At 44.2% G+C, this 18,937-nt stretch overlaps 1 protein-coding gene across 1 annotated transcript; it reads right to left on the bottom strand.

Annotated features, from left to right (window-relative positions):
- Nucleotides 1-9,998: 9,998 nt before the first annotated feature.
- On the bottom strand, nucleotides 9,999-15,272 carry LOC100491420 (probable N-acetyltransferase 16). The gene is made up of 3 exons (XM_031899508.1): nucleotides 13,356-15,272; nucleotides 12,198-12,422; nucleotides 9,999-10,839 (listed from the first exon to the last, which is right to left on the bottom strand). Exons 1-3 carry the CDS (start codon nucleotides 13,533-13,535, stop codon nucleotides 10,204-10,206), a joined length of 1,041 nt encoding a protein of 346 aa, XP_031755368.1. The 5' UTR covers nucleotides 13,536-15,272; the 3' UTR covers nucleotides 9,999-10,203.
- Between the last annotated feature and the right edge of the window lie 3,665 nt (nucleotides 15,273-18,937).

Consider the following 18,937-nt stretch of genomic DNA (forward strand, 5'->3'; position numbering starts at 1 on the left):
ACTGGCTGTAGTCAGGCGTTCATCTTCTTCAGTGGCTCCTCTCTATATGCGGCTCCTTGTTCGGCGGAGCCAGGCCCTTTTATAAGGTTGCACCCGTGTGTATTGACGTCACACACACGCACACACATACGGGCGCAACCTTATAAAAGGGCCTGGCTCCGCCGAACAAGGAGCCGCATATAGAGAGGAGCCACTGAAGAAGAAGCAGCAGCAGCATGTATGGAGACTCTGTGTATTGGGGGGATACTGTGCATGGGGGTTACTGTGTGTGGGGGGGGCTACTGTGTATGGGGGGTACCTGTGTATGGGGGGCTACTGTGTATTGGGGGGCTACTGTGTATTGGGGGGATACTGTGTGTGGGGGGGGCTACTGTGTATGGGGGGGCACCTGTGTATGGGGGGCTACTGTGTATTGGGGGGATACTGTGCATGGGGGTTACTGTGTATGGGGGGGTTACTGTGTGTGGGGGGGGGCTACTGTGTATGGGGGGGTACCTGTGTATGGGGGGCTACTGTGTATGGGGGGGCAAAGCTGGTACATAGTTATAACTCAGTTATAACTGACTGCCTTCTCTCTATATTTGTATTTTATATGTAGGAGTTGCTATATTGTTTTCCTTAGGCAGTACAGTATGAGGGTATAGCACATTTGCGTCTGATCCCGCCATTTCATCTATATAAAAGGAGTATTTTTTTTAAAAATGGGGTGTGGTAATTGGGGCGTGGGCACAAAAGTGGGCGTGGTCAAAAAAAATTTCCGCGCTGCGCACGCCAAATCTTTTTGTCCCTCTTTTCATTTTTCAAATCTTGGGAGGTATGCTTAAAAGTAAACCACCCCTTTAGATGTGTTTATGTTAGTTTTATAGCAAGAAAGGCAGGGGGTACTGACTCCCCAGGCACATTATATACAGTGAGACGCAGTCCGTATTTACAAACCCAGCACATTATATACAGTGAGGAGCAGTGGGTACAGATGGCAGATATTCAGGCCCTGGCACTATAACACTGGCACTGATACACAGCATTGGCTCCACTGTAACTTACTATAAATGAACAAAACAAGGACAAAAAAAAAAAATAGTAAGTGCAAAAAACAACAACAAATATACAAACACACAATGAGCTTTTTCAGAGGGAAAGAGTTAACTTACCCTCCATCTGTTAGGGTAGGGGATAGATTATAAATTATTATAGATGTCAGGTCAGGCAAAAAACAATTTAATGTCAGCTAGTGATTCTTTAGAACTGTATAGTACCTGTGTATAGTACCTGGGTATAGTGCCTGGGTATAGTGCCTGTGTATAGTACCTGTGTATAGTGCCTGTGTATAGTACCTGTGTATAGTACCTGGGTATAGTGCCTGTGTATAGTGCCTGTGTATAGTACCTGTGTATAGTACCTGGGTATAGTACCTGGGTATAGTACCTGTGTATAGTACCTGGGTATAGTGCCTGTGTGTAGTACCTGTGTATAGTGCCCGTGTATAGTACCCGGGTATAGTGCCTGTGTATAGTGCCTGTGTATAGTGCCTGTGTATAGTACCTGGGTATAGTACCTGTGTATAGTGCCTGTGTATAGTACCTGGGTATAGTACCCGGGTATAGTGCCTGTGTATAGTACCTGGGTATAGTGCCTGTGTATAGTGCCTGGGTATAGTGCCTCGGTATAGTACCTGTGTATAGTGCCTGGGTATAGTACCTGTGTATAGTACCTGGGTATAGTGCCTGTGTATAGTGCCTGGGTATAGTACCTGGGTATAGTGCCTGGGTATAGTACCTGTGTATAGTGCCCGTGTATAGTACCTGTGTATAGCGCCCGTGTATAGTACCTGTGTATAGTACCCATGTATAATACCCATGTATAGTGCCTGTGTATAGTACCTGTGTATAGTGCCTGGGTATAGTACCCGTGTATAGTGCCTGTGTATAGTACCCGTGTATAGTACCTGTGTATAGTACCTGGGTATAGTACCTGTGTATAGTACCTGTGTATAGTACCCGTGTATAGTGCCTGTGTATAGTACCCGTGTATAGTGCCTGTGTATAGTGCCTGTGTATAGTACCTGTGTATAGTACCTGTGTATAGTACCTGGGTATAGTACCCGTGTATAGTACCTGTGTATAGTACCTGGGTATAGTACCTGTGTATAGTACCTGTGTATAGTACCCGTGTATAGTGCCTGTGTATAGTACCCGTGTATAGTGCCTGTGTATAGTGCCTGTGTATAGTACCTGTGTATAGTACCTGTGTATAGTACCTGGGTATAGTACCTGTGTATAGTACCTGTGTATAGTGCCTGTGTATAGTACCTGTGTATAGTACCTGTGTATAGTACCTGGGTATAGTACCCGTGTATAGTACCTGTGTATAGTACCCGTGTATAGTACCTGTGTATAGTACCTGTGTATAGTACCTGGGTATAGTACCTGGGTATAGTGCCTGTGTATAGTACCTGTGTATATTACCTGTGTATAGTACCCGTGTATAGTACCCGTGTATAGTACCCGTGTATAGTACCCGTGTATAGTACCCGTGTATAGTACCCGTGTATAGTACCCGTGTATAGTACCCGTGTATAATACCTGGGTATAGTACCCGTGTATAATACCTGGGTATAGTACCTGGGTATAGTACCTGGGTATAGTACCTGGGTATAGTACCTGGGTATAGTGCCTGTGTATAGTACCTGTGTATAGTAACCGTGTATAGTACCTGGGTATAGTACCTGGGTATAGTACCCGTGTATAATACCTGGGTATAGTACCCGTGTATAATACCTGGGTATAGTACCTGGGTATAGTACCTGGGTATAGTGCCTGTGTATAGTACCTGTGTATAGTACCCGTGTATAGTACCCGTGTATAGTACCCGTGTATAGTACCCGTGTATAATACCTGGGTATAGTACCCGTGTATAATACCTGGGTATAGTACCTGGGTATAGTACCTGGGTATAGTGCCTGGGTATAGTGCCTGTGTATAGTGCCTGTGTATAGTACCTGTGTATAGTGCCTGTGTATAGTACCTGTGTATAGTACCTGTGTATAATACCTGGGTATAGTACCTGTGTATAGTGCCTGGGTATAGTACCTGGGTATAGTGCCTGTGTATAGTACCTGTGTATAGTACCTGTGTATAGTACCTGTGTATAATACCTGGGTATAGTACCTGGGTATAGTACCCGGGTATAATACCCGTGTATAGTACCCGTGTATAGTACCTGTGTATAATACCTGGGTATAGTACCTGGGTATAGTACCTGGGTATAGTACCCGTGTATAGTACCCGTGTATAGTACCTGTGTATAATACCTGGGTATAGTACCTGGGTATAGTACCCGTGTATAGTACCTGTGTATAATACCTGGGTATAGTACCTGGGTATAGTACCCGTGTATAGTACCTGTGTATAATACCTGGGTATAGTACCTGTGTATAGTGCCTGGGTATAGTACCTGGGTATAGTACCTGTGTATAGTACCCGTGTATAGTGCCTGGGTATAGTACCTGTGTATAATACCTGGGTATAGTACCTGGGTATAGTACCTGTGTATAGTACCTGGGTATAGTGCCCGTGTATAGTACCTGTGTATAGCGCCCGTGTATAGTACCTGTGTATAGTACCCATGTATAATACCCATGTATAGTGCCTGTGTATAGTACCCGTGTATAGTGCCTGTGTATAGTACCCGTGTATAGTACCTGTGTATAGTACCTGGGTATAGTACCTGTGTATAGTACCTGTGTATAGTACCCGTGTATAGTGCCTGTGTATAGTACCCGTGTATAGTGCCTGTGTATAGTGCCTGTGTATAGTACCTGTGTATAGTACCTGTGTATAGTACCTGGGTATAGTACCCGTGTATAGTACCTGTGTATAGTACCTGGGTATAGTACCTGTGTATAGTACCTGTGTATAGTACCCGTGTATAGTGCCTGTGTATAGTACCCGTGTATAGTGCCTGTGTATAGTGCCTGTGTATAGTACCTGTGTATAGTACCTGTGTATAGTACCTGTGTATAGTACCTGTGTATAGTACCTGTGTATAGTGCCTGTGTATAGTACCTGTGTATAGTACCTGTGTATAGTACCTGGGTATAGTACCCGTGTATAGTACCTGTGTATAGTACCCGTGTATAGTACCTGTGTATAGTACCTGTGTATAGTACCTGGGTATAGTACCTGGGTATAGTGCCTGTGTATAGTACCTGTGTATATTACCTGTGTATAGTACCCGTGTATAGTACCCGTGTATAGTACCCGTGTATAGTACCCGTGTATAGTACCCGTGTATAGTACCCGTGTATAGTACCCGTGTATAATACCTGGGTATAGTACCCGTGTATAATACCTGGGTATAGTACCTGGGTATAGTACCTGGGTATAGTACCTGGGTATAGTACCTGGGTATAGTGCCTGTGTATAGTACCTGTGTATAGTAACCGTGTATAGTACCTGGGTATAGTACCTGGGTATAGTACCCGTGTATAATACCTGGGTATAGTACCCGTGTATAATACCTGGGTATAGTACCTGGGTATAGTACCTGGGTATAGTGCCTGTGTATAGTACCTGTGTATAGTACCCGTGTATAGTACCCGTGTATAGTACCCGTGTATAGTACCCGTGTATAATACCTGGGTATAGTACCCGTGTATAATACCTGGGTATAGTACCTGGGTATAGTACCTGGGTATAGTGCCTGGGTATAGTGCCTGTGTATAGTGCCTGTGTATAGTACCTGTGTATAGTGCCTGTGTATAGTACCTGTGTATAGTACCTGTGTATAGTACCTGTGTATAATACCTGGGTATAGTACCTGTGTATAGTGCCTGGGTATAGTACCTGGGTATAGTGCCTGTGTATAGTACCTGTGTATAGTACCTGTGTATAGTACCTGTGTATAATACCTGGGTATAGTACCTGGGTATAGTACCCGGGTATAATACCCGTGTATAGTACCCGTGTATAGTACCTGTGTATAATACCTGGGTATAGTACCTGGGTATAGTACCTGGGTATAGTACCCGTGTATAGTACCCGTGTATAGTACCTGTGTATAATACCTGGGTATAGTACCTGGGTATAGTACCCGTGTATAGTACCTGTGTATAATACCTGGGTATAGTACCTGGGTATAGTACCCGTGTATAGTACCTGTGTATAATACCTGGGTATAGTACCTGTGTATAGTGCCTGGGTATAGTACCTGGGTATAGTACCTGTGTATAGTACCCGTGTATAATACCTGGGTATAGTACCCGTGTATAATACCTGGGTATAGTACCTGGGTATAGTACCTGGGTATAGTGCCTGGGTATAGTGCCTGTGTATAGTGCCTGTGTATAGTACCTGTGTATAGTGCCTGTGTATAGTACCTGTGTATAGTACCTGTGTATAGTACCTGTGTATAATACCTGGGTATAGTACCTGTGTATAGTGCCTGGGTATAGTACCTGGGTATAGTGCCTGTGTATAGTACCTGTGTATAGTACCTGTGTATAGTACCTGTGTATAATACCTGGGTATAGTACCTGGGTATAGTACCCGGGTATAATACCCGTGTATAGTACCCGTGTATAGTACCTGTGTATAATACCTGGGTATAGTACCTGGGTATAGTACCTGGGTATAGTACCCGTGTATAGTACCCGTGTATAGTACCTGTGTATAATACCTGGGTATAGTACCTGGGTATAGTACCCGTGTATAGTACCTGTGTATAATACCTGGGTATAGTACCTGGGTATAGTACCCGTGTATAGTACCTGTGTATAATACCTGGGTATAGTACCTGTGTATAGTGCCTGGGTATAGTACCTGGGTATAGTACCTGTGTATAGTACCCGTGTATAGTGCCTGGGTATAGTACCTGTGTATAATACCTGGGTATAGTACCTGGGTATAGTACCTGGGTATAGTGCCTGTGTATAGTATCTGTGTATAATACCTGGGTATAGTACCTGGGTATAGTGCCTGGGTATAGTACCTGGGTATAGTACCTGTGTATAGTACCCGTGTATAGTGCCTGGGTATAGTACCTGTGTATAATACCTGGGTATAGTACCTGGGTATAGTACCTGGGTATAGTACCTGGGTATAGTGCCTGTGTATAGTACCTGGGTATAGTGCCTGGGTATAGTACCTGGGTATAGTACCTGGGTATAGTACCTGGGTATAGTGCCTGGGTATAGTACCTGGGTATAGTACCTGGGTATAGTACCTGGGTATAGTGCCTGTGTATAGTACCTGTGTATAGTGCCTGTGTATAGTACCTGTGTATAGTACCTGTGGGAGTGGGATGAAATCTGCAGCAAAAGTTGAGAGTTGGTTCTTAGGTAAAGTTACAGCTGCAGATTCTTCTGCAGATTCTTTTTGCAAAATCTCCCGATCCCTGTGTGCATCTGTGCTCTGATTTGTCAATTTTACTGTCTGTCAAGAAAGCTGTGCTCTGATTGGAGAATCCACAAGAAGAAAGATCCAATCGGAGCACAGCAAAACGGGCTTGCAAGTACAGCTTTCCAGGACAGTGCAGAAACTGAGTAAGGTTTTTTTTTTGTTTTGTTTTTTTTAATGTGCCAAGCAGGTTTGGGGAGGCTTAGCCTCTAGCCTTATGGAAAATCCGCCTATGCAGGGGGGGGCAAGTGCCCCCTCTTGCCCCCTTCTGTGGACGCCCATGCCTGTACTTGATCCCAACTAAGATATAATTACCCCTTATTGGGGCAGAACAGCCCTATTGGGTTTATTTAATGGTTAAATGATTCCCTTTTCTCTGTAATAATAAAACAGTACCTGTACTTGATCCCAACTAAGATATAATTACCCCTTATTGGGGGCAGAACAGCCCTATTGGGTTTATTTCATGGTTAAATGATTCCCTTTTCTCTGTAATAATAAAACAGTACCTGTACTTGATCCCAACTAAGATATAATTACCCCTTATTGGGGCAGAACAGCCCTATTGGGTTTATTTAATGGTTAAATGATTCCCTTTTCTCTGTAATAATAAAACAGTACCTGTACTTGATCCCAACTAAGATATAATTACCCCTTATTGGGGGCAGAACAGCCCTATTGGGTTTATTTCATGGTTAAATGATTCCCTTTTCTCTGTAATAATAAAACAGTACCTGTACTTGATCCCAACTAAGATATAATTACCCCTTATTGGGGCAGAACAGCCCTATTGGGTTTATTTAATGGTTAAATGATTCCCTTTTCTCTGTAATAATAAAACACTACCTGTACTTGATCCCAACTAAGATATAATTACCCCTTATTGGGGCAGAACAGCCCTATTGGGTTTAATTAATGTTTTATTGTTTTTTTTATTAGACTTAAGGTATGGAGATCCATATCTGACGGATTATTGGATTGGGATTTTTAGCTGTTTGGAATAAATTGACAGTTAGTAAATGGCCCCCTAAGTCTACTGAACAGTCATTTAGAAAGAATCAGCAGAGAGCGAGGGCTCCAGAACAGAACTCTGTGTCATTGAACCATGACTCCGACAGCCAAGTGGGATTCCAGCGGCAATAAAACTTCAATAAAAGCATTCTGTGTGTTTGATAACAAACCCGATACGGTCAGATTTATCTGTATTTATTCATATCAAGGAACGGAGATCAGGAACACTGAGTTCTGCTCTGGAGCCCTCGCTCTCCAATAAGGGGTAATTGGATCAAGTACAGGTACTGTTTTATTATTACAGAGAAAAGGGAATCATTTAACCATGAAATAAACCCAATAGGGCTGTTCTGCCCCAATAAGGGGTAATTATATCTTAGTTGGGATCAAGTACAGGTACTGTTTTATTATTACAGAGAAAAGGGAATCATTTAACCATTAAATAAACCCAATAGGGCTGTTCTGCCCCCAATAAGGGGTAATTATATCTTAGTTGGGATCAAGTACAGGTACTGTTTTATTATTACAGAGAAAAGGGAATCATTTAACCATTAAATAAACCCAATAGGGCTGTTCTGCCCCCAATAAGGGGTAATTATATCTTAGTTGGGATCAAGTACAGGTACTGTTTTATTATTACAGAGAAAAGGGAATCATTTAACCATTAAATAAACCCAATAGGGCTGTTCTGCCCCCAATAAGGGGTAATTATATCTTAGTTGGGATCAAGTACAGGTACTGTTTTATTATTACAGAGAAAAGGGAATCATTTAACCATTAAATAAACCCAATGGGGCTGTTCTGCCCCCAATAAGGGGTAATTATATCTTAGTTGGGATCAAGTACAGGTACTGTTTTATTATTACAGAGAAAAGGGAATCATTTAACCATTAAATAAACCCAATAGGGCTGTTCTGCCCCAATAAGGGGTAATTATATCTTAGTTGGGATCAAGTACAGGTACTGTTTTATTATTACAGAGAAAAGGGAATCATTTAACCATTAAATAAACCCAATAGGGCTGTTCTGCCCCAATAAGGGGTAATTATATCTTAGTTGGGATCAAGTACAGGTACTGTTTTATTATTAGCCACAATACCTTTGGCTAATTACATATTTAATATGCCCCTATGGCTTTAAACCCTACTACATCCTTCCTTATCCTGTTACTGGACACAGACCCATATATCTAGTTTGCCATTTGCATTCTGTGCCTTATGGGTTTATAGGTAGGCCACTCCCTTGCACTCCAATCAGCGTAGCTGATCACATGATCTCATTCACCCGAGGCTACTCAGGAATGCATCTCATTAGCCAGTTCCCTAGGTTACTACATGGCTCTGCCCTAGCAACTGTAACACAATGCAGAGCAACTGATAGGTTCAATGAATTACCCAATCTGTCTACTAGTAACCATAATATAGAACTGGTTACATTCAGCTAAAGCTGCCCTGGTATATAACAACTATCAGGCAAACTAACCCATCATGGCGGCCCAATGTCTAAAGGTAGTGGGGTGTTAGGCCCTAGGTGCCATTACCGGCCACCTAATGCTTTCCCCAGGCTAAAAAGCAAAAAATGTTGCTTCCAATGGAGCAAGGAAAGCAAATGGAAAAAAACAACGGGGGTGGGGTTTTTAAAGATTTGGGGAGGAGCCTTCTGATGGGGCATGGGGGCGGGGATATCCCGGATAGTGCTGATACGGAGTACGACCAGGGAAAATAGGCCGTATCATGAGGGTGGTTTTAAAGATGCTAAATCTCCCCTTTAACTTGGGACCTTAGGTACCATGGGAAAGATGGCTGCCCCCTGCCCCTCTTTTATTAGGGGTCACTCACCCATAACGGCTTCCCATAAGTATCACCTTCATTATGCCTTCCCATTAGGCAAAGTATAATACTTATTTCTAACTCTGCTGACCCCCCCCACCCCCATAACTTCCTGGACATAGGGTCACCACCTTTTCTTCTGGTCTTTACCCAGGGTCAGACTGGGCCACCTGGACACCGGGAAAAATCCCAGTGGGCCCCGGCTCTAGTGGACCCCAGCAGCCCACACCCGACCTTTGCTTTCCCCCCTGCCCGACCGCTCCTGCCCTGACGCGTTAAATTTACGTGCTCGGGAGAGGATGTTGGGTGGGGGGCCCTTCACCCCCAGTCCGACCCTGTCTTTACCAACCCCTTGTTGTAAGGGGGTGGGTTTTTGACATCACAGGGGCGGAGTTGTGATGTTGGGGGGCAGGGATAGATGAGAATAGCCCAATGACATTAAGCAGGCAGGGCTTGGGGGGAGGGAATAGAGGCTATTAGGGCAGTTTGTAGGTGAGCCGGGGGCTGAGCAACTAGGGATAACAATTGCTGGTAAACCGGCCCCAGCCTTGGCTGGTATGTTACTGGCTCTGCCCTACCCGGGCGTATCACCCATTCACTGCAAAGTCACCCACATTCCTTAACCCATTTTCTCACTTATCGACCAGGGAGCCGATTATTCTGCATTTATGAACTTTATGGCACAGGGACCCCCCTTCCCGGTCTCTTTGCACCTTTCTCTTAAAAAAGATTTTATATATTTACTTTTATTTTATTCATCCATTTTGCACTACTAATATAGCATACAGTATTGTTAGAATATATATATATATATACACATCCTACCATAACGGAAAGCACCAAATCAGCAGTTCCCAATTCCTTGGCATAACACCAGCTATCATAAAGATCTAGAAGATGATAAATCTAAGCTCAATTAGTACAAAGGGGGATATATTGTATGTCTACTGGTTTACTACAGGCACACACTAGGCTTCCAGGGTTCTCTCTAACATAAGAAGCTCCCTATAGGCAGGGAAAGGGGCCATCCCGTGCAAATAATGCATAACTGGTTTTCTCAGGGTCTCTTCTGCAAACACAAAGCAGACAATACTGCCCCCTGGGGGCAGCACCCTTACTGCCTCAGTCACGTGATGCAGAATATGTGCCTGTGCAAAGCTAGGATTGGAGCCAAAGAGATCAATGTTCAGACGATACACGCCTTTTTCTAAGGGCACTGGGAATGGAGGGGTGCTCAGGCTAAGGAACCCAGAGGAGGTGCAAGAGAGAGTAGAATGTTCAGATAGGTTGGATATGGAAGAAGAATTAGCACCTTCAATGGGGTTAGTTAGAAGATCAGAAGGTTTAGAGTATACCCAGGCAATGCCCCAACGTGCCAGTAACTCTATATTGCATTTGTGTGTGGTAAGAGGCAGCAGGTCCTGAATAAGAACCCCCTTGGGAAACAAATCTTCTGCAGTCCTGGGATCATCAAGCAGACGTAGAACCTTGGAGAGACTTTGTGGAACTGGAGGTCTCCCCTGATAGACACTCAGCAGCCGGCAGCTCAGTAACTGGGTTGTCTTCTCCAGATGGTCGTTGGGCAGGAACACTGAGACAACCGCCTAGAGAGAAGGGCAAAATTATCCTTTCTATTCATATTTTGCTTATGACTATGGCACATGTGATATGTTGGCCTTCATTATCTGACATCGCTTTACATTGAACATAATGGGAAATTCCTTACATTATCTGGAAGTTGCTTGTGGTGAGACAGTCAGACCCTACTGGGCAACCAAGCAACACTTAATTCCACCTGGTGCCACTAGTGTCTGCTGGGTAGTGGAGCACTTCTATCTTCCATAAGAGCATCATGGTGGATACATTGCTGTGTGTGGTATGGGCCAACCCATTATTAATTTGTTAGGGTGTAGAGAGATGTAGAGGATTGTTGGGTAACCTTATTGCAAGTGGCCATGCACGGGCCAATTGTAGCTGCTGATATGGGTCCCTTGGACCAATTCGGCAGCTTATCGGGCCATGTAGGGGCAGGAACGAGGGGCATGCCCAACCGATATCTGGCCTGAAATTGGGCAGATATCGATCGGGCAGGGTAAAAGATTTAGTCGGATCGGGGACCACATTGGCTTGTTGATGCGGTCCCCGAACCGACTGCCCCATTGCTGCCATTATAATTCGATCATTTGGCCCCAGGGCCAAACGAACGAATTAGCCTACATTTTCTCCGATATCGCCCACCCGAAGTCGCCAAGCGAACAGATCTTCACGTGTATGGCCACCTTAAGCTCAACAATTGGTTTAGATTTAATAATGTACCTCATTTTAATTACTAACAAAACATTTTATCTTATCTATGCTCGGTCATGGAGAACCATCTATCTCAAGGGTGGCCAAAACGTCAATCGTGGTCCACCAGTCAATCCCCCATGGATTTCTGTTGGGCCGCATCGAAGCCCTGGGACGTGGAAGTGCGGCATGTTTATTGGGTATGCGTACGTACGCTATGTCGCGTACGCGGGGAGGAGTCAAATGTAGGTCGCTGGGGGAAAACGTTTGGGAACCCCTCATCTATCTGAACAGCTATAAGCCTCAATTTTTGGTCTGGATCCATTGGTTAAAAATCACTGCACTAAAGAACACATGGATCAACTTTAGTACCTATAAAGATCATCAGCAATGGCACCAAAATGGAATGACCTATTCAACTGTGCCCTAATGCATTTCTCTCACTTATTGGCTGGCCCTTAACCCCTTTCATCGTACATTTTTATTGAAAGGATTTCAAAAGAAAATGGCTTCTCCAGACACATGGAACCAAAGGCACTGGGTTCATAAGGAAGGAGAGCTAAAAAGGATATAGTGGGAGTTAGAAACCCCAATGTAGGTACCTAGAACTATCAGTACAAAGGCTCAGAGCCATTGAGCAGGGACAGTTGCAAAGCAATGAGACTGCAGACAATACCTTGGAATGCAACAACCGAGACTTGCTCAGCAAAGATGGCGGAACGTTTTCTTCTACTGTTTCCCGTATTTTGGTGACCCCAGGGTGGTTAGTGCGCAGGGTGTTGAAACAAAACTTCTGAATTTCCCTAGCAATCCCACGGCCCCTCATCCAGGGGGCGACGCGGAGACCTTGCAGCACGGCCGTTACGCCACCGTCCACCAACAAGAAGGAGGCAAAGGCGACCTGTGGAAGCATAAAAAATCATTGTTAAACTAGCAGTTTATAGTAATAAATGCCCAATTAAAAAGCTCAGTCTCAATGTTAGATCTGGCTGGCTACTGATTCCTGGGTTGCCCAACTCACCACTTTTCCTTTAGATCTGGCTACTGATTCCTGGGTTGCCCAACTCACCACTTTTCCTTCAGATCTGGCTACTGATTCCTGGGTTGCCCAACTCACCACTGTTTCTCCAGATCTGGCTACTGATTCTTGGGTTGCCCAACTCCCCACTTTTCCTTCAGATCTGGCTACTGATTCCTGGGTTGCCCAACTCACCACTTTTCCTTCAGATCTGGCTACTGATTCTTGGGTTGCCCAACTCACCACTTTTCCTTCAGATCTGGCTACTGATTCTTGGGTTGCCCAACTCCCCACTTTTCCTTCAGATCTGGCTACTGATTCCTGGGTTGCCCAACTCACCACTTTTCCTTCATTGACTGGCTACTGATCCTGGTCCCAACTCCCCACTGTTTCTCCAGATCTGGCTACTGATTCCTGGGTTGCCCAACTCCCCACTTTTTCTCCAGATCTGGCTACTGATTCCTGGGTTGCCCAACTCCCCACTTTTTCTCCAGATCTGGCTACTGATTCCTGGGTTTCCCAACTCCCCACTATTTCTCCAGATCTGGCTACTGATTCCTGGGTTTCCCAACTCCCCACTGTTTCTCCAGATCTGGCTACTGATTCCTGGGTTGCCCAACTCCCCACTTTTTCTCCAGATCTGGCTACTGATTCCTGGGTTTCCCAACTCCCCACTATTTCTCCAGATCTGGCTACTGATTCCTGGGTTGCCCAACTCCCCACTGTTTCTCCAGATCTGGCTACTGATTCCTGGGTTTCCCAACTCCCCACTTTTTCTCCAGATCTGGCTACTGATTCCTGGGTTGCCCAACTCACCACTTTTTCTTCAGATCTGGCTACAAACATCCTCCGCTGAGGCTCGGCCAACCACTCGTGGTACCTGAACGGCAGATAATCCACCCCATCATGTATTCCGCCTGAGATAGACATAACCTCATCATAGTCACTGGCGGTGGCAGGGAGGAACTGCAAATTCAGAAGATATAAGTCAGACATGGTAATGACTCTGTCTCCTCCAATTCAAATGAAGAACTAATCATGAAGTGTCCTTCATATAAAGAAAGTAGCCAGCAATAAATCTGTCATGTTCTAGTTACACAGTTCCCTAAGGCAAACATAGTAGGTAAAAAAACAATTATCTATTGTGAGCGGGATCAGATGTACATACAGTTCTTTTGCATGATAAGGTCGGTTTCATTACATACAGTTCCAGGCTTGGTTGCCAAACAGGGGCATAAACAAACTAAAACAAAACTCTTGCCACACTTGGGCTCTAACTACTACACAGGGTACTTTCCCTTTCTACTACTGGTCCCCTATGGGAATTTACAGCTAAACCCCAAAAAACTCCACCAAGTCATAGTACCTTCACTAGAAGTACTCCAGGCCATTCCATAAGGTACAGTCTTTCCCTCTCTTGGGTCTCAGTCTGTCTGGGGACCCACTCTCTTTGGACCTAGATCTAGCCTGCTAATTATTCCCCAGATGAGACCTCCTTGGGAAATTAACCCACTCAGGACATGAGTGAGTAGAAGATGGACCTAGGGGAAATATATCTCCATTTAAACTCTTTTTCCAGTTACCAGTTCACACTATGTACTCTATTAATACTATTGACTCATCAAAGCATGCGTGGTACCTGTTGGGCAGATACTCCACCCCATCAAACATTCCATCTGAGATGGACATAACTTCATGGTGGTCACAGTCAAATCTGGATGTGTAGGGGCCACGAGTCTATCAGGACCAGGTAGGGACTAAGGTGGAAGTTGGTAGATAAAGCCAAAGTCCACCATAATAAGGGATAAACTGTATCTGAGTCCCAGTTCAGGGCAGACGTTGGGGCAGGCAGCAATTAGGAGAGTCCCAAACAAGCCAGAGGTCAATAAACTGAAATATTAAACAATAACAGGGCACTGAGGAAAATAGCAGAGTAAAATGGGTCTGAAACTGGGTCCTACTGGGTCAACTTTTTATTCTAATCATGGTGCAAACTTACAGTTATCCTTTTCCCAGGGGTGGAGGAGAGGACAACCGGCTCTCTGTGGTATTAGAGTATTTGACCAGGACCAAACGCCCTTCCAAAATCAATCAAAAATCTTTTCCATCTCAAAAACACGGCCATCTTCCCAATGATAGGGGTGGGTGGTTGCTCAGGCATGTTCTACCATATTGGAACCCTAATTTGCATGTTCAAATTCCAGGAGAAATTGCATTAAATATGAAAAAAATATGTCCCGCTGTCTGGAGCACATGGCTTTAAGGTTTCAGTTCATCTGAGGCTTTAGGATATAGTTGGACCTGCTAAACGGGCCATGGTTTGACCAAATCCCTGGATTCGGTGTCTCCCGAATGTAATGTAAGAGATTATTAGTCCTGGCATTCAAACAAATTCTTGGTTACTAGGATCATAGAGCATAGAAATCAGAACCAGAAATATTGATACACCAGCAACAAATGTTGGTTGGGCCACCAGGCTCTGTTCCCACGATGTTACACAGGTAACGCCTAAATTGAGTACCTACATAGAATAAGCTGGGTATTTATGTACACACAGCCACTCACAATACTGCGGCCTTCTGTAAATATTGATATGAAACCTATATACACAGGTGCCTATTGCTTACAGGTGCAGATTTACATGACTGACAGGTTTGGGGCAGTTATTCCTTCCATGCTGGCAACCAATGCAAACGCTGTGCCTGAGGCGAAGTCCTCACCTTGACCCAAGGCAGAAACACTGTTGACTTTGGTAACAGGGAATGGCCCAGCCCAAGACACATGCATGAAAATAAAAAATAATTTTATGGTTTGGGTACAACTTTTAAGCTTGATTTATGACATTACTAATTAAGCATAAAACCTGAATTGTAACGCCATTACACATATTTTATGTTGAAGAAAGAATAAACATCAACTGGATGAGCCCCCTCCTGCCCTGCTTCTTTCTTCTATATATCAACAGACTCCACTTTGAAACTTGAAAAAATTATAGGGACCTTGATAAGTGTAATTGTCACTGTAATTAATATAGTTGTGGTGCCACTACCCTATCTCTCACTGTAATTAATGTATTTGTGGTGCCACTACCCCCATCTCTCACTGTAATTAATGTGTTTGTGGTGCCACTACCCTATCTCTCACTGTAATTAATGTATTTGTGGTGCCACTACCCCCATCTCTCACTGTAATAATGTGTTTACAGTGCCACTACCCCCATCTCTAACTGTAATTAATGTATTTGCAGTGCCACTACCCCCATCTCTAACTGTAATTAATGTATTTGCAGTGCCACTATGCTCCATCTCTGACTGTAATTAATGTATTTGCAGTGCCACTATGCTCCATCTCTCACTGTAATTAATGTATTTGCAGTGCCACTACCCCCATATCTCACTGTAATTAATGTATTTGCAGTGCCATTACCTCCATCTCTCACTGTAATTAATGTAATTGTGGTGCCACTACCCCCATCTCTCACTGTAATTAATGTATTTGGGGTGCCACTACCCCCATCTCTCACTGTAATAATGTGTTTGCAGTGCCACTACCCCATCTCTCACTGTAATCAATGTATTTGCAGTGCCACTATGCTCCATCTCTCACTGTAATTAATGTATTTGCAGTGCCACTACCCCCTTATCTCACTATAATTAATGTATTTGTGGTGCCATTACCTCCATCTCTCACTGTAATTAATGTATTTGTGGTGCCACTACCCCCATCACTCACTGTAATTAATGTATTTGTGGTGCCACTACCTCCATCTCTCACTGTAATTAATGTATTTGTGGTGCTACTACCCCCATTTTTATGAGATCTGCATTAGATAGTATTGTTAGTTGAGTAAGGTTTCTAATATTGCATAGACCCAGGGATTTATAGTTTGGTATAAAGTAATGATTCTGCCTAATGGAAAATCTCTGTTCCATGACCATGTTAGGTGTATGGATTTGTGTGGAGACAGGACATATCTCCGGTGGATTGAATGCCAGACTTTGTAGGTATGTATACATTAGGGGTTATTGATGGGGTGAGTTGTTAAGGTTATATAGATGTATATTAATTAAACTGCATATAGTATACTAAAGAATCATAAAATTCTAGTAGCATGATATTACCTAAACTGTGTATTTGGGGAAAATGGATATTAACTGAACCATCACAGGGTCCACAAAATAATGTCACTTAAAATGTCATCCAAAGTTAAGCAAATAACCTTGTTTGAATTAACTATTGATTTAAGATGTACTGCTCAAAAACCTGTAATCAGGACAAAAGGCATTGCATCATGGGACGACTACACACGCTTAATTCTGATTGGTAATCTAACAGGACCAGCTTATGATTCATTTCAACATATCATGTAAAAATAATTAATATAAATAAAGGTCTGCCCACTAATCCAGTAGGACAGAACAACTAGGCTACGTGTCTGCGTCTGTTGCATTTTATCCTACAGCTGATAATCCTTTTCTGCATCTGGACTCCTTATTTTTGGACTTAACAGAGGTAATGATGTCACATGGGTGGAGCTGTGATGTCACTGGAGGTGGGGCTTATGACTTTGGGGCGGGGCTATGATGATTGGCTGATCACCAGGTCAATTAGGAAGAGTCCTGTCTGGATTTTATTCAGTGTTGACCCAGAGAGCCCCTTCAAAAAACCAGCTGTCTGGGGCAAAACCGGAAAGGAGGCATCCCTTATTTTGAATGTTTTTGAGAGGAGTATGTAGTAGGTAATGGTAAGGAATTCTGTTAGTAACAAAAAGCAAGTGGCACTCAGAGCTACAAACAAGGGAACAAGCCCTTTGAAAATTTATTGCGGAGGTGCAACGTTTCGGGGCAAAATGACTTGATAAAGGGGTCATTTTGCCCCGAAACGTTGCACCTCCACAATAAATTTTCAAAGGGCTTGTTCCCTTGTTTGTAGCTCTAAGTGCCACTTGCTTTTTGTTACTACATTGGATTTGGGAGGGTGCCGATCCCTCCAGCAGTGTGCACCGGGCGTTCAATCATTTTGGAGAGCCAGGGTGTGCGGTAAGGGTCTCTGTTGGGCTTAAGGAATTCTGTTAGGGCATGATCTGAGGCATCTGGGGTGTAAAGGTCCCCATACAGGGGCCGATTCTAGCTGCCGATATGGGTCCCTTAGACAGATTCTGCAGCTTAACAGCCTGTGTATGGGCACTACCGACGGGCACTACCGACGGGCCTGCCCGACCGATATCTGGCCTGAAATCGGGCAGATATCAATCGGGTAGGTTAGAAAATCTAGTCGGATCGGGGACCGCATCGGCTCGTTGATGTGGTCCCCGGACTGACTTTGCCTATACCCGTCACTATAATTCAACCGTTTGGCCCCAGGGCAAAACGACCAAATTACCCTGGATTTTCCCGATATCGCCCACCCGTAGGTGAGGGTTAGTGATGAGCGAATTTGTCCCGTTTTGCTTCGTCGAATTTTTCACGAAACGGCGAAAAAATTTGCGAAACGGCGAAAAATTCGCACAGCGTAATTTTTTTTCGTTGCGCGGTGTAAATTTTGCCGAAGATTTTTTTTGTCGTGCGACAAAATTCTGCCACGCGGCGAAACGAGCCGCACGGCGAATTTTCGCACACCGTTTCGCGAAACATTTCGCCGGCGGCGAAACGCGAAAGTTCGCCACGAATCTAACGCTGGCGAATTTTTTCGCTCATTCCTAGTGAGGGTATCAGGAGAAGATCCGCTCGCTTAGCGACATCACCAAGCGAGCGGATCTTAAGGTGTATGGGCACCTTAAGCATCTATGGGTTGGAGCCAGTCGCCTGCATAACGCAGAAGGGCAGCTTTGTTACATTCTGATTGGGAGATTACCCCCTCCATGTACCTTAAGGTAATGGAGATAAAAAATGCCAATTCTTGTGCAATTCTTATCCTGTGTGAAGGTTCTGAGTGTTTTGGTTGGGTGTTTAAGGCCAATATGGTAGCATTAGAAGTTTAGGAAAAAAGCCATTTTTGTGTCCCCAGGTGCATCTGGTCAATGGAGCGGTGGATGGTTAATTTGTATAGATCTATGATGTTTAGGGAGCACGATTCCACCGTATTTTGTATGTGATTTTGCTTTATTTTGAAGGGTTAATAGGCCGCTCCAGTCTGCAGTGATAGTAGGAGATACCCGTAGGGCTTCTGGTTTTCTCTTGTAATATAGGAGCTTTCCTCCAATCCATAGGCACCAAACCTGCTGAGAGTGAGCCCGAGAGAATGTAAGTGGCTAAATATGAACTGAGCGCTCTAGGTACCCACGGGTACTTTTACTTGAGACAGCGGCTGTGGCATGCTGGGAAAATAAAGAGTTACGATGTGTAGGGACCTATAGGGTTAACAATACCTACAGCTTTAAACCCTACAGTGGGCAGAGA

This window comes from Xenopus tropicalis, chromosome 3, assembly GCF_000004195.4.
Source record: "Xenopus tropicalis strain Nigerian chromosome 3, UCB_Xtro_10.0, whole genome shotgun sequence".
Classification (NCBI taxonomy): Eukaryota; Metazoa; Chordata; class Amphibia; order Anura; family Pipidae; genus Xenopus; species Xenopus tropicalis.